Here is a 22,765-nt window from a genome sequence, read left to right as displayed (position 1 = left end):
AACAAGGATAATTGAGAAGTAGCTAAATCCCCTAGACTACACTCCCGGAAAGCCTCTGTAGCTCCACAAGCCCCCAAGAGAGCCTGTGTCATCTGCCCTGTGGCAGTGGGATGAAAAGGCAAACAGCACGAAGGAGGAAATAAATAGCATCGCAGATTGGAAACCCAAACCGGCAAATTCATAGCAAATGTCACTATATGTGTAACAGGGAGAGGGGAAAAAACCTTACATGAGTCTTCTCTATATGTTGAAGATTTTATTTTTCAGGGGAATCAATTCCATTTAATAAACCTTTGTAAAATGCCACAGAAGCCAGGGGGCACAGGTTTAAGCCATGCTCTTAAGAATTGGCCCTCTCCAGGCTGAGTCTCTTCTGCAGATTACCTGGAAGTTACAAAGAGGAGTTCTTGAATACAAACCTTTGAAAAAGCCAATCTTTTTCCTATTTTTGGATTTGGGCCAAATGCAGAAAGTGGATTTTCCACTTTTTTGCTTTGATAGGAGTTGAACTCTTATCTTTTTTCATTTAAAACAAGCCAAAGTCCCTCTTAAAGAATCATAATGCAGGAAACCGCTTCTGTGGAAACGAACCTTAGGGCCACACAAGCTCAGGCATGTGCATGTCAGACTCTGCCTGCTCAGGACACACAGGAGGGGAAACCAAATACTGCTGCCCACGCTGTTCTGCAGTTGTCTAGAGTAGGGGGAGCACAGACAAAAAAAAGTGCAAAATAAAGGGGGTTTGTAAGGGCCCAGAGTAGATGGGAGACCCCCACATGAGAAAGGCTGGTTTCAAGCTTCACACACAAACCTACAACTTCAATTCCTCTCTCCTCATCACACTGTTATTTCAAACATCAGCATGGGAATCAGAATTATTTCCATTAAAACAAGAGCTCATTTTCTTGTGCCAGAATGTATATAAAGGCCAGAGATCAAAGCCTGACAGTTTTCATGTTCCAGCCTTTTTGTCCCTACAGTATATAAATAACCTACTCCCAAGTTTACTCCTCAAATGACAATAGCTAGCTTTACTTCATGAATTATGGTGTCCAAATGAGTTGATTAATTTGCTTTCGTCACTGTGCATGAGTCATGGTAGATCAACTGCAGGCTTCATGCAGACTTTAGAAACTGGATACATGACTCAAGAACACGCAGCAGCTCTGGGCACCAGGGGCTTGGTGGGCTTGGTCGGCAGGCGCCTGGCCTGGCCCTGAATGCAGTTTCCAGTCTCCGCAGCTGCAGGATGAGGGTGAAGCTCCTTGCCAGGGAGGCAGGGTAGGTCCATTTGTTTTGCTCGGCTTCTCTGATGAGTAGTCAAGGTATCTTGAATCTTTATTTTCTGCCAGGGAGGACACTGCATCAAGGTGGGCCGGTGTGGCCATTATTTCAGCGTCTTTACCATGTACGGCCCTTGTAGTCTGTAGCCAATCTTTCTGTAATAATTCCTGGTGCCGACCCCTGTGAGGCAGCAGAAAACCAAAGAAAGAAGAGTATTAAGCGTAAACTCCTGTAAAAACCCTCAAAGGCCAGCAGATGCTCCTCTCTCAGCTCCACCCCCACCCCCCTCATATTCACAGACCAAATTCCAGTCCAGATCGAACCTCATTTTAACAAGTTTGGAACATTTTTATCATTTTGAATATAGGCTGTATTAAACTATAGACACTTTGTATTTTAGAGCCTGTGTATTTCAGTCCTGTTGGCACACCATGGGAGGAGGTGGATTTAAGTGTGACCTGTCCACATTCTAAATGGAACCAAACAGTATCACAGTTCCCCGGAAGGTGAAAGAGAGGGGAGACGGGGGAAAATGGGGTCTCCACAGAGCCTAGAGAGGGAAGGGACACCGAACGAAAAGAAGCTGTGCTTTAGTGTCAGTGCAACACGCCCTCATCGTGAGCGACAATTTCAACAGAACATTGGTCACATTAAATTAATGCTACTTAATTTGCATTTTATTAAAGTTTTGTTTAACTGGCATATTTCTTTCATGTATGAACAGTGTAAGTACCAGAAGTTCATACCTGTTTTAAGTTTGCATGCATTTAAGCAACATTAGCTGATTTAAGGCAATACTAAAGATCTATGAACTTTCTTTTTTTAAAAGGGATCTACATATTAAGTTTGAGAAACACTATCCTAAGTGATCCCTCTAAATAAAATACTGTCCCACAGAAGATGCTGAGAGCTCACAGGAGGATAAATGCATGGCTTATAAGGTAGTGTCTACTGGAGTGGTTAGGAGGGGACGGGCTCTGGATCAGTTTGATCTGGGTTTAAGACCTGGACCCATTTTATAGGTCTGTGGCCTGGGTCAGTTACTTAATTTCCCTGAACTTCTTTTTTTTTTTTTTTCCATATAATTTATTGTCAAATTGATTTCCATACAACACCCAGTGCTCATCTCAACAGGTGCCCTCCTCAATGCCCATCACCCACTTTCCCCTCTCCCACTCCCCAGCAACCCTCAGTTTGTTCTCAGTATTTAAGAGTCTCTTATGGTTTGCCTCCTTCCCTCTCTGTAACTTTTTTCTCCCCTTCCCTCTGGTCTTCTGTTAAGTTTCTCAGGATCCACATATGAGTAAAAACATATAGTATCTGTCTTTCTCTGCCTGACTTATCTCACTTAGCATAATACTCTCCAGTTCCATCCACGTTGCTACAAAAGGCTATATTTCATTCTTTCTCCTTGCCAAGTAGTATTCCATTGTATATATAAACCACATCTTCTTTATCCATTCATCAGTTGATGGACATTTAGGCTCTTTCCATAATTTGGCTATTGTCGAAAAGTGCTGCTGTAAACATTGGGGCACATGTGCCCCTATGCATCAGCACTCCTGTATCCCTTGGGTCAATTTCTAGCAGCGCTATTGCTGGGTCATAGAGTAGATCTATTTTTAATTTTTTGAGGAATCTCCATGCTGTTTTCCAGAGTGTCTGCACCAGTTTGCATTCCCATCAACAGTGCAAGAGGGTTCCCGTTTCTCCACATCCTCTCCAGCATCTATAGTCTCCTGATTTGTTCATTTTAGCCACTCTGACCAGCGTGAGGTGATATCTCAGTGTGGTTTTGTTTTGTATTTCTCTGATGAGGAGTGCACTTACAGCAATGGCTAGATGATCTAGACAGAGAATCAATAAAGAAACAAGGGCCCTGAATGATACATTGGATCAGATGGACTTGACAGATATATTTAGAACTCTGCATCCCAAAGCAACGGAATATACTTTCTTCTCGAGTGCACATGGAACATTCTCCAAGATAGATCACACACTGGGTCACAAAACAGCCCTTCATAAGTATACAAGAATTGAGATCATACCATGCACACTTTCAGATCACAATGCTATGAAACTTGAAATCAACCACAGGAAAAAGTCTGGAAACCCCCCAAAAGCATGGAAGTTAAAGAACATCCTACTAAAGAATGAATGGGCCAACCAGGCAATTAGAGGAGAAATTTAAAAATATATGGAAACAAATGAAAATGAAAATACAACAATCCAAACGCTTTGGGATGCAGCAAAGGCAGTCCTGAGAGGAAAATACATTGCAATCCAGGCCTATCTCAAGAAACATGAAATATCCCAAATACAAAATCTAACAGCACACCTAAAGGAAATAGAAGCAGAAAGCAAAGACACCCCAAACCCAGAAGAAGAGAAATTATAATAAAGATCAGAGCAGAAATAAACAATATCGAATCTAAAAAAACAGTAGAGCAGATCAATGAAACCAAGAGTTGGTTTTTTGAAAAAATGAACAAAATTGGTAAACCTCTAGCCACGCTTCTCAAAAAGAAAAGGGAGAGGACCCAAATAGATAAAGTCACGAATCAAAATGGAATTATTACAACCAATCCCTCAGAAATACAAGCAATTATCAGGGAATACTATGAAAAATTATATGCCAACAAACTGGACAACCTGGAAGAAATGGACAAATTCCTAAGCACGCACACACTTCCAAAACTCAAACAGGAAGAAATAGAAAACTTGAACAGACCCATAACCAGAGAAGAAATTGAATCAGTTATCAAAAATCTCCCAACAAATAAGAGTCCGGGACCAGATGGCTTCCCTGGGGAATTCTACCAGACATTTAAAGCAGAGATAATACCTATCCTTCTCAAGCTGTTCCAAAAAATAGAAAGGGAAGGAAAACTTCCAGACTCATTGTATGAAGCCAGCATTACTTTGATTCCCAAACCAGACAGAGACCCAGCAAAAAAAGAGAACCCTGAATCTTTATTTTATCCTCTGTAATAATGTACTTAAGTTTTCAGGATGTTGAGTATTAAATGAGATAGTCTATGGAATGTGATTAGTGCAGGGTCTGAAAAAAGCCAATTCCTCAGAAACATTGGCTGTTATTATTCTTTTAAAGCTGTTTACAATCTGGTACCCAACTACATTTCTAGCTTTATCTCTTGCTACAGCTTGGTGAATTTTAAATTTTTTTAAGTTCTCTGCACATGTCTGGCTCTTTTTCTAGCTTCCAGGTCTTTGCTTATGCTTGTTCCCTCTAGCAAACTAATCGAACCTAAGAAGGGGGTGGTGGAAACCTCCATTTATAGGTCAGAAGCACTGATAACAACCTGGACTTGCAATTGGCATTTGAAGTGAGGACATTCTTGTGGGCCCGAGCCCTTAACCTGTGGGATCTGACGCTGTCTCCAGGTAGATAGTGTCAGAATGGAGTTAAATTACAGGACACACAGCTGGTGTGGCAGAATTGCTTGATGTGTGGAAACACCCTACATCCGGTGTCAGTAGCATAGGTATTCAGAGTATCATGTGTAATGTGAATGAAAACAACCGCGGTTTTCTTTACAGTGTTCTGCCCCCCAGAACTCCCCATGGTGGACTGTGCCACTGTTGGCCTCCCTAAGTTGTACGAGTTCCTTTTACCTTTTTCTTTACTTTGTATTCCTAGCGCTGAGTATTGTGCATGAAATAGAGACTCTTAAATACTGAGAACTGAGGGTTTGATGAGGGTTTAAGGGGAAAGTGGGTGATGGACACTGAGGAGGGCACCTGTTGGGATGAGCACTGGGTGTTGTATGGAAACCAATCTGACAATAAATTCTATAAAAAAATTAAAAAAAAACCCAAAAAACAAAACAAACCAAAAACCCAAAGTACTGTTAGCTCTTTCAAGTCTAGCCTAGTTCTTTAGCCCAAACATTTGCTACTTAGGAATAGGACTTTCCCACCATGTTTTGTTTCCTATCTCCTTTGAAAGTTTTCAAGTGTTTAGAAAATTGAATTGAAGCTGACACAATGGAAGACTGTAACAGTACTATATCATGTGATGACAGGTCACTGGACAATTTCCCTTTTAATTCAAGGATTACTGAGAAACCACAAGAGACTCCTAATGATAGGGAAAAAACTGAGGGGTGACAGAGGGAGGTGGTTGGGGATGAGCTAGCTGGGTGATGGGTATTAAGGAATGCACTTGTTGTGATGAGCACTGGGTGTTGTATGTAAGTAATGAATCACTGAATTCTCCTGAAACCAATATTGCACTGTATGTTATCTAGAATTAAAAAAAAAAAAAAATAGGATTACTGATATTCCATCTTATACAATTTCACCTTGTCTCTACATTCTAATCATTACTTCTACTCAACATTGTGGCTTGGGATACAGCAAGAGGAAAACACACACAGAATATAGGTCAGATAGTAGCACACACCCACTGAATACAGGAAGACAGCTCAGAACCCCCAGAGGGGTACAACCACTTTATTGTTTGTACTATTTCCTAAAGCTCTCATTCCATAAGCACATCCTATAACCCAGCAATTATATTCCTGAGTGAAGAGAGAAATGAATGCTTATATCCAACAAAAGACATTATTTATAATATCCAAACAGGAAATAACCCAAATATCTATCAGTAGTAGAATGGATAAATTACATTTTCACCCACAGAATGGAAAAAGGAACTATAGCTATCTGCAAGAACATGGATGAACCTAAAAGGCCTAACATGTATGAAAGAAAGCACATATGAAAGATCCCATCAACACAAAGTGCAGACACAGGTAAAGTTAATTTTATGGTCCTAGAAGTCAGAGTACTGGTTACATCTGGAAGATGGTATGAACTGAAAGAGGGAAGGAGAGTCTCCTGGAGGGCTGAAAAAGTTCCATCTTAATCTAATAGTTACATGGGAATATAATTCACATGCAAAAACTAATCAAGTGGTACACTTAAAATGTACTTTATTGCATGTAATATCTCAATTAAGAAAAAGGCTCAAGAGGGGCACTCCATTTTATAGATGTCTCAATGTGTTTTAAGAACTCAATTTGTCCAGAGAATTTAGGAAATAAGGTAGAAGGAATAGGATGAGTGGCTCATTCCACACTGAACCCTCAACTTGGACAAACCCACCACCAGGAGACCTCGGAATATACTTCCCCTATCCACAAAGAAGCTAGAATTCATAGCATCTCTCTCCATGCTAGCCGCTTCCCTTACTTATAGTCCTGTTGTTCCAGTCGCCATGCTGTGCTTCATTTGACTTGCGTGTCTATCTTCCTAGAATGTAAGCTCTTTGAAGTCAATGACTTCCATCATTAGGAAGTGTCTGGCATATAATCAACTATTGTACTGTATTCAGTTATTATGTTGTATACATACAAAGAAATGTGCCCCTGAGGGATGTCTTTAAAAAGAAAAAAGAAAGAAAAAAAATTGCCTGTATGTTAGGTGACAGGTAGTGAAAATGACTCAGTGTAAAAGGCATGAAGGGCAGGGCTTTATCTAGTTCCAGCTTTCTTACCTTGTTAAAGATTTAGAGGCAGCTTTCTGATTTATACTGTTATCTCTTACAAAGTTGCCCCCACATTTTAAAGACATAGCTCTGGCTTTTTATATTTTCTAATTTCACAAAGTAGATGCCATTTTCCATGGACTTAATTTATTATGGAGAATATGTAAAAGTAGAGGTGATGTATCGAACTTCCATATACCCATTACCCAGCTTCAACAATGATCAATTAATTCACCAGACTGCTAATGCTTCTAGCTTTCTACTCATGTGAAGTCATAAAATACATTTGGTTTCCTTCTGGTTCTGCTCAGCATGTTCACTGGAGGCATGTTTTAATTGCCTTCTTTCAAATAAAGATGGTGATATCTCCTTTACCATTAATTACCAGACTGAAGGTGTACTGTTGGTCAAAATGCATCCTAGAACAGCTACACTTGTTATCTGTCCACCATAACCAGCAGAGGTGAGACAGAAGCAGTTCCTTCCATCTAACACAGGACAGCCCTTGGATAAGTGCAAAGTTCAACAGAGTGTGCCCTGATTTCCTAAGCTGCTGAAAAGAACAGCTTTACTGGGGTAACACTAAGCATTCCTCAGTCATGATTCCAACTGAGCATACAGACTCCCTGAGCTATTTCTGCCTTTATACAGGGCATGGGCCTTAGAAACCATTACAACTTGAGAAGAGGCATTCAGGCTTTGTGCTTTTTTGAAAGAAAGGTATATTTTCAGGCTCCTATCTTTGTTTCCACTAACATGCAGTAGCACGGAGATGGAAAATCTACTTCTGGACCCTTTGGGAAGATTTAAGTATTTTGGGGAAAGAAGTCTGACCTCCAGCGGGTCTGAACTCCAACCTCTTAAACAACTAAGCAAAAATACGCCCATTTGTATTTCTTTGTGCCTCTTGTTTCTGGACAGCTTCCCCACCTCCATGCCCCTGCTGCATTTCTATCATCTGCAGAACAGGCTGGTAAAAGCATTAGCACTCTTAGCCAGCTTGGAAGAGAACAGGCCATCACTGGGGCTGGGTATGGGCCACACCCTGCTCCCCTCACCCCTTGGTGCTGAGCAGGGCTCCAAACAGTCCTCCTCACAGTAACTTTCCTCTTGTTAGTCGGCCAACAGCAAGCAATTACATTTCACAGCTGACGTCTGCCAGCCTCCTGGACTGACGTAGGCAGACTGTGTCACAGGCCTCAGCGTTAACACTGCTCCTGCCCTTGAGAAGAGATGCAGTGGACTGTACAAGTAACTGACTTCTCAACCTGATCGCTTGGGTGTGTCTGCAAAGCCCGGTGGGCTAGGGAATGAGCAGGACTTGAACCAATATGCAGCAGTCCTCAGGGTGCCCTACCTACTAGCATTGTTAGTAGAGCATTCGGGATGGGGAGGGCAGGGGGTGGTCCAAATGCCTGTTTTGTTTTATCCTCCAAGTTCTGCAACCCACAACCCAAATTCACCTATATCGTGGGGGCCTTTTTCCTACCCTTGGAGGCAGAATACATGTTTTGGCTTCATCGCTTTGCCAGATGTGATATGATCAAATGAGATAAGGTGGAAAAAGAGTATCCAGACACATGCTTAGAGTAATATTCTGTGATTTGGCTTTGGTCACCAGCCTCTTTAGCTACCTTCAGCCACATCACATTCCTGAAGCCAAACTTGAAAAAGGAAAATATGTTAAATCAACCCTTTGAAACTTAAATCTGATTTTTCTGAGTAGGTACAAAAGATTGAGATGATGATTCATAATCATTAAAAAAAATCAGTGAAATAAAAACAAACTGTTTTAATTACTTTTGGGTTCAATTAATCAACTATTTATTGAGTACTTGGTATGTGCCTAGCAGTGTTAATACAAGGCAAATGTATTCATTAGTTTCATTCATTTGCTACTAAAATGAGACTTTATTACATCTCATTGATCGCTTAGTTGGATGGCACTATTTCACTCTTCAACAATGCCCACGTAGGAGAGTTGGGAAAGGTTTTTATTCTGAATGTCTGAAAATGAACCAGTTAACTCAATGACCTTAAATCTTTGAAAGAGAGTTTTTTCCCCATGTTATTTAAAAAAAAAAAAAAAAAAAGAAACTTACAAAATTACCCACATGTAATCTTAGCTCTTCAAAGCAGCTGACTATTTCAAATCATTAATAAAGCACATTAGTACCTTATTCTCCATCATCTTGGATGATACAGAGAATATCTGAGTAGAGGTATAAGATCCAACCTGCTACCCAGCAGCCTAAAATTCCTCTATCCATTCTGAAATGGCTATACCAAGGTAATAGCGAAGACAAAATGAACAAAGGATAAAAGTAGATAACTTGTATAGCAGTTACACAGAATTTAAATGAAACCTACTGTGGTAACTTAGAGTAGGATGACAGTGGTAGGTTATCTTACAGCTCTTAGATTTTTTTCCCCTCACGCAGTGTCTGACCTAGGAGAGCCCACAAACTTCTAATTCAAAACTGGACTGGCTCTGTTCATATCAGTGCAAAATATCTGCTATGTCACAGATCATTCCCACTACTTTGCTCACGTCCCAAATCATTAGTGTGTCTCTGCAGAAGTTAAAGACTGTGCCATCTGCAACCTGGAAGGAAGTGGTATCCCTTATAGTCTTTTAAAAAATTGACTTTGAAAAAGCAAATGGTCAAATAGGAAACTCCAGAGATCAGTCCCTCCACTGAAACAACCATTAAACTGGAAAAAAATAGAACGAACCATTTTGAGACACTAGAAATTGATAAGACACTTATAGCAACCGGGGTGGGGGGGGAGGGGGGCACTTGATGAAGGAATTGCTGAACTCTGAGAAGAGAGTAGCAGATGTAAACCACATACTCTCCCCCATTCCTACAGCAGTTAGCTGAAGCCAGCTAGCTGTGTATTTTGTTTGGTTTGGAGGCTCCTGGAGGAACTACTGCCTTTGCTTTGGCCTCTCCTTTCTGTGCTGGGTGTTTGTTGTAAGATTTGAAGAGACATACAGCACGCTTCCCCATTTTTAAAGATACAGACATTTAAGAAAATCTCTGTCAGGTCACAGGCTGATTGCAGAGAGGACAGAAACTTTAGTGTCCACATGCAACAAAGAACTGACTTTACAAAAATAGTTTGGAAAAGTCACTACACAAATGGATGACTGCAGCCCTTAAGAGCAATCCCTGAAGAGGGGGAGAATCTTTTATATTATTCAAATGTGCAGTTCTCAACATCAACAACAAAAACAAACCCAGGAAAATAAGGCCATTCATCGGAAAAAGAAAATTTGACAGAAACTGTGCCTGAGGAAGCCTAGATACTGGGATTACCAGGCAGAATCAACGGTATTAAATATGCTCAGGAGCTAAAGGAAACCATGAACAAAGAACTAAAGGAGCACAACCAACAAAAGAAAAATCACTAAAGGGGACTGTATCAAATTAAAAAGCTTCCATACAGCAAAAGAAATAATCAACAAAATGAAAAGACAACCTACGGAATGGGAGAACATATTTGTAATTCATATATTGGATAAGGAATTTTATCTAATATACTTAACTCCTACAACTTAGTAACAAAAGTCAATCTGATTAAAAATGGGCAGAGGGGCGCCTGGGTGGCGCAGTCGGTTAAGCGTCCGACTTCAGCCAGGTCACGATCTCGCGGTCCGTGAGTTTGAGCCCCGCGTCGGGCTCTGGGCTGATGGCTCAGAGCCTGGAGCCTGTTTCCGATTCTGTGTCTCCCTCTCTCTCTGCCCCTCCCCCGTTCATGCTCTGTCTCTCTCTGTCCCAAAAATAAATAAACGTTGAAAAAAAAAAAATGGGCAGAGAAATTAAACTGACATTTTTCCAAAGAAGATATCCACATGGCCAATAGGTATATGAAGAGTTGCTCAACATCACTACTCATCAGGGAAATGCAAATCAAGACCACAATGACATGACCTCATTCATACCTGTTAGCCTGGCCATCATCAAGAAGACAAAAGAACAAGTGTTGGCAATATGTGGAGAAAAGAGAATCCCTTGTGTACTGTTGGCTGGGAATGCAAATTGGTGCAGCCATTATGGAAAACAGTATGGAGGCTCCTCAGAAAATTAAAAATAAAATTGCTATATGATACAGGAGACAAAATGTTCAATTCATCAAGGTTTAACAATTATAAACACACATACACCTAACAACAGAGCCCCAAAATATATGAAGCAAAAATGGACAGAATTGAGGGGAGAAATAAATAGTTCTACAATAAGAATTGCAGACTTCAACAGACATTTTCAATAATGGCTTGAAAAATAAGACAGAAGATCAATAAGGAAATAGAGGACTTGAAAAACACTTTAAACTGATTAGACCTAACAGGCATATACAGAACACATCACTCAGCAACAGCAGAATATGCATTTTCCACAGGGGACATGAAGCATTCTCCAGCTTAGATCATAAATCAGGTCATAAAAGAAAACTTAATAAATTTAAAAAGACTGAAATCTTAAAGTATGAAAAAAGTATAAAGAAAAAAAGACTGAAATTACTAAAATTAGAAATGAAAGGGAAATTTATTTATAGAAATAAAAAGGGTTATAAGAGAATACCATGAAGAATATTGATGTGTGTATACACTAACACACTGGATAACCTAGTTAAAATGGACAAATTCCTAGAAACACAAACTACAAAGATTGACTCAAGAAGAAACAGGTCTATGTGGTCCTACAACAAGTCAGGAGATTGAATCAGTAATAAAAAACCTTCCAACAAAGAAAAGCCCAGAACTAGATGGCTTTACTTGTGATTTCTATTAAATATTCATACACACACACACATGCACACAGCATACACACGTGGAATATTATTCAGTCTTAGTAAAGGAAGCATAATCTTTTAATGTTATAGTATGAATAAACCTAGAAGACACTATGCTAAGGGAAATAAGTCAGACACAAAAGGCCATATACTGTATGATTCCACCTCACAGAGACAAAGTAGATTAGAAGTTACCAGGGGCTGGGGTGATGGGAGAATTGAGAATACTGCTTAATGAGGACAGAGTCTCTGTTTGGGGTAACGAAAATGTTTTGGAAATAGTGGTGATGGTTGTATAACGTTGTGACTGTAACAAATGCCCCAAAACGTATACTGAAAAATGGTCATAACGGCAGGGGCACATGAATGGCTCGGTCGAGCATCCAACTCTTGATTTCGGCTCAGGTCACCATCCCAGGGTCATGGGATTGAGCCCAATGTTGGGCTCTGTGCTGAGCATGGAGCCTGCTTAAGATTCATTCATTCTCATTCTCTCTCCCTCTCTCTCTCCCCTTCTGCTTTTGTAGCCCCCCCAAAAAAATTAAAAAAAATTTTTTTAATGTTTATAATGGCAAATTTTATGTCACATACAATTTACTACCTTCCCAAATTGAGAAAACAAGACTTCAAGGTCCATTAACTATTTTCAGGTGTTTGTTTGGGGGCAGGAATGTGGATAAGGGTAGGATATCTTTAGAGAGAAACCAGCCCAAAGATGGTCTATATTCTATAACCTGAAGAAAGATAAGTGGCCAATATCATAGATCTAAAGGATTAAACATTTAGATAGGCTTATAAAGGGAAATACAGAAATGTCCTCATGGAAGAGAGATGGCAGACAAAAGGTCAGATGCAGGGGCTACTTGTGGGGGCCTGCCAAAGTCTACTTAGGACAGTGTTAGGTATAACTGTGCTGCCATGACTGGCTCTATGAAACCCTGATATTGGGTTTGGGACAAGAACTCTTGAATCTACATATGGCCAAAGACAGTCCATCCTGGGAGAAGGCTAAATGAAGTTTTCTGTAGAAAGGGACTGGGTAATTTAATCTCAAGTTAATGAAAACATATTTAACTTAGTAGGCAAAGGTGGCCGCCACCAGATCTTCTCTTTAAAAGTGGATATATTTCCTCTCTTTTAAAATGTGGGCTGGCCCAATGACTCTGGTAACCAATAGAATGGGGCATAAGTCACATTGTGGTAGACAGTCTCTAAGAGGAGGACTCCCAAAGGCCCTGTCTACTGGTATTCAGTCTTGCATAATCCCTTCCCCTTGAGTGTGGGCTGGACTTGTTGACTTATTACTAAGAGTAGGTATAAGGACTGTAGCTCCCATCTCAAGGGGCCGTCTCTGTGACCACTCTGCTGAGGGCAGCAAGCTGCCACGTGATGAGCAGCCCTTTGGAGAGGCCTACATGGCATGGTGAGGAACTGTGGCCCTAAGACCAACAGCCCATGAGGAACTGAAGCCTGTCAAACCACACGGTAAACCTGGAAGTGGATCTTTCAACCTCAATTGAATCCTGAAATGATTACAACTCCAGCTGATACCTTAACTGGAGTTTTATGAGATACTTTGAGGCAGAGGTACCTCGCTAAGTCACTTCTAGATTTCTGACTTACAAGAATTGTGTGATGACCGCTTGTTTTCAGACATTAAGTTTTGTGATTATTTATTACACAGCAACAGATAACGAATATAAGATGTTCTGGGACTTCTAAGTCTAGTCTTTGCTCCTTTCCTTTAAGAGCCTAGCCTTCATGCTATGCGAAATGCAAGTGAGGTGGAAAAGAACCAAGTGCTCATGCTGACAGTCTCAACTGGGCACCCATTACCAGCTAGAACTGAAACTCCAGACAAGCCAACCTAGTCACAGCTGATGGCCATTTAAGCCATCCCAGCCAAGGTCCTAGACATCATGAAACAGAAGTGAGCCATCTTCTCTATGCCCAGTTGAATTTCTGACCCACAGAATCACTAAGAAAATAAATTGGCTGTTGTATTAAGCCACTAAATTTTGGGGTGATGTGTTATACAACAAGAGATAACCAAAACAATCACTAATTAGTAGGATTTGCAGTAAGAGGTAACAGGGCACATAGGATATAGATCTGGGGCTTCTGGACTGCTTTACCAAACAACAGTGATTCATTCATAAATGGTGGATAAACCAGACAACTAGATGCTAAGGGAGGTAGAGGATTGGGGGCAGGGGGCATAAGGAAACATAATCCCATGGCCATAATCTAAAACCCTAAATCCATCAGTTAATGTCTCAGAAATGTGAGTCAGAGACAACAGTTCAAGCCATGTGATAAAAAGAATAAGAAATTCCCTGTGTTATGTCTTGCTGGAATTAGAAATGCTTAAACTAAAAAGCTCTATAAAAACAGTATCTTGGTTGCTAAGGAAGGCAGCATCAATGTTTTCCAGAATTATTTAGTAATCTGTTCACCCAAAGGGGAAGAATCTGCCAAATCCTTGCCTCTAAGATCTAAAAGAGGAAAGTTTTATCAAAAATTGAGTGGATTATAACAATGTCAAATATTTATAGAAAAGAACAGTACTAATCACATGAAAGTTACATTGATAAGGAGTTAATACTGCAACAAACTAAAATCAGACATTGTGACAAACACCAGATGATGAGAAGTCTAGACTAGACAACTCTGGAGAAGGCTTCCTTCCTCAGAAAAAAGCCGATGAAGCGTCTAACTTTTCAACAAAGGCAGTCATTTATATCAAAGCACCCAGACCTCTCAGGAATATTATTAGAAGCCACATGATATAGCACTATTCCTCTTCCCAAGCAGAAGTACATTCGTAATTCCCAATATCTATAAACTAAGAGGAACAAGAATGGGGAGAAAAAGTATACATATGTTAAGCATGTCAACATTAGCAGGGCTGTCCTCTGGGACATTAATGTGCACATTTCTGAAATGCAAGGACACTTGCTAGCACGGACCTAGGAAGAGAAACAGCACTTGTCAGATGCTGTTCCTCATGTGCCAACAAGCTACTACCTACTCCTAACACTAGCTTCTGCCTAGGAAACCTCACCATAAGATCCAAACAGTGGACACTCACCAGTGGCCTATTAAGGAATATTTGGAAAACATGCATTAGTTACTATAGTCATGAAATACAGAGAGAGGGATGAGTATAATGCACTTGATATGCAAAGTCCTATAATCTGGTACCTGATTCCTCTACAAATGAATGAATAACAAATCAGGGAATGCAGAGTCCTGGGAGGAGCTATGCAAGGATGCCTCCACAGTCCAGCTGTAATACACACACCAGTTGGCAAACATTTAGCTAATTTCTTATCTAGCAAAGTAGTATTCCATATCATCATTGCTAGTCTAATGATTAAGAATCAAATTCTTGTAGCAAAGCAATATTTTATGTTTTTATCTATTATCTTTAAACAGAAAGATATTACCCACCACCACAATACAATCCTATTGGAACATGCACCAAAAAAGAAATATGGGGGCACCTGAGTGGCTCACTTGGGTAAGTAAGTGGCCAACTCTTGATTTTGGCTCAGGTCATGATCTCATGGTTTGTGAGTTTGAGCCTGGCATCAGGCTCTGTGCTGACAGTGCAGAGCCTTCTGGGGATTCTCTCTCTCTCCCTCTCTCTCTGGCCCTACCCTGTTTGCACTCTCTCTCTCAATAAATAAACATTTAAAAAAACATTTAATTGTTAGAATGCTGAAGTGGAATAAATAGAGGAATATACAGAACCCTAACAATGTACATTTCATTAGGGAATAATTTATTACAAGATAAATTTTGTAAAGGGATGAAACAGAAACTACAAAAGAGCACACAATCTTTCCCCTTCCTTTCTGAGAAGTCCTATGCACACAGCACACAGGCGGCACAAACTGGTTTGCATTTGGCAGGCTTCCTGTGTCCTTAGCAAACAAATAAGCCAAAATGAGGAAAAGCTTTTCTAGGCATCTTGGTAAGGATCAAGAGTCCATTACCAGACACATCTAGTTACAAATGTATGCTTCTTTTCACCTAGATTATAATGCAGAGAATAAAACTACCTTCACCTTAAGTAAAGGGAGATGGGTTGCAGCCTGGAATACAGGTGAAGTTTCTGGGGTTCAGTAAGTAAATCTAAGCCATTTGTAGTTTAATGAAACCAAATGACTGTTATTTTCTGCCCACATATCATTAAACACTGGCTCTGGGGTACAAGACCATGAATTTCAGTCCCAGGAAACCATATTGGATTATGTAAGGCATAGGCATGTTGGTTTTTTCACTAGTAGGAGTTGTAGATGTAGCTTCTAGAATCATATTCTGAGCATCATGATTTTAGAATGATCTCCTCTCCACAGTGACTTGTTTACTCACTCTATATTTAAGGTTTAAGGATTATTCATCCTATATATTTATCTTCCCCCCTTCTCTCTTCTTTGACTTTAAATGGGTTTAAACAAAATGGCTAACAGTCTCTGACTTCAGTGGATTTCTGTCATCAACCATTCAGACATTTTCCTCATTTCTCACCATCACTGTGTGATCTATCAGCCTTGTACAATTCTTGGCCAATGGCCATATTAATTTTCTACTTGAAAGAACACAAATAGAATACTGCTTATGACGAAGGTACTAGGGGGAGCTTGGGAATAGCTGTTTGTCTTGATGCATAGTAATTAGCTTGGCAAACAGAAACAGTAACATGATTGGATCTGATACCTAGCCAAAACTGCCAAAAGAAAAAAAAAATCATCTGTTGGGTATATTAAGTGGCTTTTTAAATAGCAGCTATCAACAGTTATATTTGCCCTTTTGGAAATGGTACGGGCAGTGCAACATCAGAGATCTCCAGTTTCCATGGTGATTATTAGTGATGGCATTTCAAATGTTGTAGGTTAGGTTCTACAGTATAATCACTTGTACTTGACACCATAAGACAGGGAAGAGAAAAAAATGGCTTCATCCTAACATATTTAAAGGAAAGAGAGATAAAAATCCACATAGATAAACATCATGGCTTTTAAGTAGATACAAATTGTTAACCTTAAACAGGTGTATGTTGACAGAAGCTACATAAGCTGGTGAGAGATACTAAAGCACTTGGATATAATAGGGACTAATTAATTGCTTATTTAGCAGTAATTAACTGCCCACACATGTTATAAACTGGTTGTTCTTACCTTACTGGTTTGCCCATTTTGTATGTACAAAAAAGATTATTTTCTTATTCTGAAGCAATTAATCATGAGTTGAGATATAGTCTAAGTAGAGAGAAAAATTTATCTTCCTCTGGAGTTAAGGATAATCTGTGGGGTGAAGATTGAGTTAACTGTGCAGCCCAATTTCAACACCCCTCAAGGTCCAGGCAGTAGTATCTCATACTTCCTTGATCTGCCCTCTCAACTCCGGTCCCTTGAACATAGGAGACACTCAATACACTTGGTGATTCTGATGCTGATGAAGCCAATCATTTCATTTTTGCTTTAATTTTCAAATTTAGAATTGATGGTTAACTTTGAAATACAGTTTACTTACGAAGACAATTATATATACTTAAAAAAATAGAATGAATAATCTAAAAGGTCTAAGTGCTTCACCTGACTCCAATAAACAAGAAAATTTTCAATTTCCTCAAGTAGCTATAAAGTCAGTCTTTTAAAAAAGGATAAATTAGCTGTAAAATATTCAGTATATGCCTTTTATAAACAAAATATATTGAGGTAACAAAGATAAAAACCAATTTGTTTTTAACAGGGAAAAATAGAACACATGGAGTCTGACTAGTGACTCAAATCAGATCTACTGTGCAGTTAATCATACTGTCTAGAGGCAGAATCAAAGATTATAAGTCCAAATAACAGAAAATCTGCTGGCAAGTTGAGGGGAAGTCATAATGAATCAGAATGTAATTAAAAAAAAAAAAATCGACATAAGTGCATTACTCTTACAGTCACTGTAACCAGAATGATAAATGACCTGTCTCTCCCTTACTCAAGCTACTAGTTATGCCAGGACAGAATATGTAGGCCACCACTGTGTACAAAAGCCTGCAGACCAGAACAAGGATGGATTTACAAATCAAGGACGAGGTCAGAAAAAAAACATAGGACGCTTAGGTCACAAAGTAGCACCAAATTGTGATGAAGTCAATATGTATCCACAAATCATAGGATAACCTAACCATGGGAATCTTTATCATTTTTATCATCAAATATCTAACAAACAAGGAGACTAAGTGCAATTACTAATGAAATTAAAGGGCTTCCTAACATGGTTTCAGGAAAGAATCTACTTAAAATGTAATCAGTAAAACACAAGTGGTTATGTTGAGAACTAAAAGAGATGAAAACACTAAGGGGCAGAATTATAGACTGCTAGAATTGTAAAAGATAACCTACCCCAATTTTTTTTCAGTAAGGGAAGAAAGGTCTATGGAGATCAAGTGAAATTATCCAAGATTACAAGGAGTGAGGGTTACGGTCAACACAGGAATGGAATCCAAACTCTCCCGCCACCAAGGGTCTCTTCCTATACAGCACACCTAATGAAGCACTGTGAATAAACACAGTAGACAAGCACCACTGCGATCATAAGGAGATTTTCATTCCAAGGATCAAATTATGGAGAACTGTTTGACTTTTTACAAAAACTAATTTAACACACACACACACACACACACACACACACACAGTGTACTCAAAGCAGAAAGACCAAAGTGAAATATGAACAAACATGGAAGGACAAAAGCTACATAAAAGGTGATGATAATGCATACTTTAAATCTGTACTACTCAAAGTTCTGAATAATGGACATCTCAGGTGTCTGATTCAGAAACTTAACTGAACAATAATATGTTACTAAATTAGAGGAATAAAATGCATCATACATAGAGAAATATTCTTGGCTTTTTTCATTAGAAGGGTGATCAGATCTTGAGTCAAAGAGAAAGTCAAGGTACTATGTGCTTTCCCTAATAGAAAGCAATGACGCAACTTAGAGACTAGAGTGACAGGAAATAATGCTTCCTTCCTCCCACAGAACTCACTTTAGTTCCAAAAGACAATCCAGGACTGCTCTTACAGAAACCCACTAGCCCAAAGAAACCCCCTATACAGAAATCTAGTAGTCCTACTATAGCAGCTAAGGAGAAAGGTTCTTCCCAGCTTTTTTCAGCAAGACTCTTATTTTAAAAATTCTACAAGCAGATGATCCGAAATTGAGCTATTATTTAGATTATGAGAAAAAGCTAGAAAGAGGACAGATGCTGATTTCCACTTAGAAAGACACCCTACTCATAAAAAGCAGAAACTAAGGCTCTTATGGGTGCCTGAATAGAACCTCAGCCAAGTCAGGGGCCCTCTCTGCATGTAACATTTCTACAAATGGATAGATATTATGAAGGCTAATGAAATAATGTGGAGAAGTAATAGAATACCAATGTTCTTCGGTTGTAAAATTGATTATGTTCCCACAGATACCAGAAAACCACGTGACTGCACAGTAGACTGCGGGTGTGCAGGCCCCACCATGGTCACAGAGAGTATCTTTCCTTTAATGGTTTGGAAGAGAATATGAAAACCTTGCCATTCAAAATGTGGTCTGAAGACACAATTAGCACAGGTAGCACTGTAAGTTGGTTAGAAATGCAGGCTCTCAAGCCCCACCCCAGACTGAATCTCCATTAAAAAATTTTTTTTAATGTTTATTTATTTTTGAGAGAGAGGGAGAGACAGAGCATGTGTGCGCGCGCACGCACACACACACACACACACACACACAAAAGTGGGGGAAAGGCAGAGAGAGAGGGAGACAGAATCAGAAGCAGGCTCAAGGCTCTGAGCTGTCAGGACAAAGTCCGATGCAGGGCTTGAACCCACAAGCAGTGAGATCATGACATGAGCCAAAGTCAGAAGCTTAACTAACTGAGCCACCCAGGCGCCCCCTGAATCTGCATTTTAACAGGATCTCTGGATAATGTACAAGCACATTAAAGCCTGAGAAGTACTGTGCTGAACACACTGACAGTGCTCTAGCGAAAGGGACTGCTAAATGTCAGGTGCTTTCAACCCTTCACAGGTGTGTGTGTAGAGTAAGTCTCAAGTCAGGCGGGACCTCTTCAGGGAACAGGAAAGGTTGACTTCTGGACAACCACAGGTTACAACTGAGACGTAAACATTTTTTATTACAAATATCAGTATCACTTAGGTGAGCCTCTTTTTAGTGAAATTAAGGTAACAGAGAAAAATATATAAAGCTAGCCATGTTAAGAAATGTTTTACTAATCCATCCGGATAATGCCAAAAACCATAGCCGGACTAAATGATTAAGTGAGCCTGGGTCATTACATTTTCATAATTATAACCATTAAAACCTGGGCAAGGGTGTTGATTTATTGATTAGCAACAATTTATTGATTTTTTTTAAAAACTCATTTCAACTCTCATTTTCAGAAAAGATTATTTACAAGATCTTAAAAGAAAAGAATCTGCTTTAAGAAAGGAGCATGTTTTCTAATGGGAAAATAAACCTGGAGGAGAAAAAACCCTACGTTCTGATCATGGCTTTTACCACATTAGCTTCTTATTAGGAATAGCAATTTTTGGGATATAGTACTAAACAGTAGGAGTGAAAGGGTATCTATATTATTTCTTTTTCTCTCACACTAGAATTTCCTTTTTGTGCCCACTTCCCTTTGTGTGATGTCCCACACAAAGTATGGGGAAAGCTGCAAACAAGGGAAAGCTGTTCCCTGAAGCAAAGTCACTGAGAGAAATATTTATGGAGCAAAGAACTCTGCCTTTAAATATCTTGTACTGGCAACTGAGGTTCCATTTTAACTTTCTGAACAACAGTATTGATAACAGCCACACTGGTTTACTTTTTCTTGGATCCATATCACCAAATTTCATTTTCCCAGACAGAGTAACTGGGCACAAAGCACAAGAGAGGAAATGACGACTAGTGGGGCAGACAGATGACTGGTGTGACAGCAAGAAAGATAGGACACCGATTACTGGTCTTGCCCCTCTGTGCTTCTGAAAGCTCTACTCCACCAGACTGCTTACAGGAATTCTGTGTGTGAGCACAAGTCTTTTACTGTTGTACTTGGCCCAATCCTGACTAATCATAAATAGGGGTAAGAGAGGCCTGAGATAGTTTTAACTGTGATACCAAGTTAAAATGTGAATGAATCATGAATTTTGCTCTCCTCCAGTTACCTGATATAACAGCTATTTTCCCAGATCCGTGTTCTTCTCTAGCTATTCTTTCTGCCTCCTCCATCAGAAGCATGCCAAATCCCTGGAAGGAGCAAAGGAGGGAATTAGGGAATTGAGAAGAAAGGAAGTCAGTAAGAGGGGTCTGTAAAACAAAAAGGCTAATATTTAGTAGTTGCTAAAATCTGCTAAAATAAGAGTGACAAAAAAAAACAACAACAACAAAAAAAAAAAAAACGCATGGGAGTAAGAAAAGAGAAACCATTCAATTATACCAAAAATACCCTGTAGCAGACTGGTAAAAAAGGGAATAATTTTGCAACAAAAGCCATCAAAAGGTATTCTGTGGATGATGTAATCTCATCACAGCAAGTGGGCAATTGCCTCTCAACTTCCTGTCTCTTTTTAAATAAGTTCTAGGCAATCTCTAGGTGATGAAGTCTGGGGCATCTAATCTTGTATCTATTAGTCACCCCTACAATTTCTAAAAGGTTTTTGAAACCAGGCAATATTCTTAAATCACTAAGTTTGGGGTCTACTCTGTACCCACCAATAGTGGTTTTAAGCCACTTCCTGGAAATTTTAAAGAGTGAGTTATTTCTTTATTTAGGTTGTCTGTGGGGAGTGGAACAGCATTCCACTACATGTCAGATATAGCTTGCATCTATGAAGACCTTTAATATTTCACAAGTGCTTTCACATTATCATCTGCTTTGATTTCATAATACATAGTTGAATCATATGAAATTGCTGGTATTAGGCCATTTCTGACTTTCAAAAATAGCAATTTCATATGGTCAATCTAATACTATATTCTACCTGAGTCTCCAATTTGTCTCTCGCTCCTCCTCCTTCACACTCAAAACATCTCTGAACATACAATATTAGTTCTTCAGTTTCTGTCCTTGCCTTTCCCCCTTCCTCCTTCCTCCTCTGCCTCTGCCCCCTCCTTCTGCCCATTCCTTTTCTCTCTTCCTCCTTTGGGCAAGTTTCTAATTATAGTCAAATAGAAATGGAATACAGGATACCTGATGCTGAAATTTAGTAGGATCTCGACTGCTCACAGGGACTACACTTCCGTACACATGCAGCTCTCGAACTATGGAAACACCTCCAACCAATTCAAAACGGAAGGTTTCTTCCGAACATTTTCGTAATCTCAGGAGGCCAATCAGAATGTCTTGATCTGGGTCTTCATATGATAAGAATGTTTCCCAGCCACCATTCGCAACATAATCTCTCCTTACCAATTCAACCTGTTTAACAAAAAGTCACACACACACAGTTTTTTAAATTAGAGAAAATTCATTTTTATAATTGTAAGTATTTATTTAGGTTAATACACACAATTAAGGATAATGAATAATCACGAATTAGGTTTCTTTTTACTTGTCTACTTTCAAATATCAATGATTAAGAAAGAGTTCATGCCTTGTTCATGGAATATTATAAAAGGAAAACAATTCTATAATTGCATAAATATTTGAACTTCATTAACCTTGAGATTCTTACAGAGATCTGGCTCAGTAAATGCTTCTATGTACTTAAACCTCTGATCCTCCATGAAGAGTCTCGAAGGTAAAATTACATATTATGTCACATGCATAGCTCTTGGGAGCACCACTGAGCCCCAGAACTGTTAGGTTCTCAATGGTTTCATTTTCTAGCCTTTACTTCTTCCACTAAAACCTGATTTTGGGGGAAAAATGTGTTACTGGTCACTTGTTCCTTGATGGGCTTTTAAGAAAGTATGGCATCCCACAGGGCCCTTAAAATATTATGACTACTTATAAGATTAAACATTAAAGAAAATTCAAGAACTGGAGAGTAGCTTATGGGGGAAGCTCTGTGGTACCAATCTAGATAGGCTTTTGACTCTTCAACTCATTGTTCAAGTGGCCCTTGAATTTTGCATCTGCATAAGCAATATGTAACAATATTCAGAGA

The 22,765-nt window shown here is 39.4% G+C and overlaps 1 protein-coding gene across 1 annotated transcript in view; it reads right to left on the bottom strand.

The window, feature by feature from the left end:
- Positions 1-241: 241 nt before the first annotated feature.
- ELP3 (elongator acetyltransferase complex subunit 3) overlaps positions 242-22,765 on the bottom strand; it is a 98,093-nt gene continuing 75,569 nt past the window's right edge. Inside the window, exons 13-15 of the mRNA XM_045461481.1 lie at positions 21,847-22,074; positions 20,822-20,903; positions 242-1,464 (exon numbers count right to left, since the gene is read on the bottom strand). Coding sequence (XP_045317437.1) covers positions 1,388-1,464; positions 20,822-20,903; positions 21,847-22,074 — 387 coding nt within the window. The 3' untranslated portion in view covers positions 242-1,387. The remainder of the gene's footprint in view (positions 1,465-20,821; positions 20,904-21,846; positions 22,075-22,765) is intronic.

Source organism: Leopardus geoffroyi, chromosome B1 (genome assembly GCF_018350155.1).
Source record: "Leopardus geoffroyi isolate Oge1 chromosome B1, O.geoffroyi_Oge1_pat1.0, whole genome shotgun sequence".
In the NCBI taxonomy this organism is placed as follows: Eukaryota; Metazoa; Chordata; class Mammalia; order Carnivora; family Felidae; genus Leopardus; species Leopardus geoffroyi.
The sequence above is the reverse complement of the archived record's forward strand: the minus strand, read 5'-3'. Positions and strand labels throughout refer to the sequence as shown.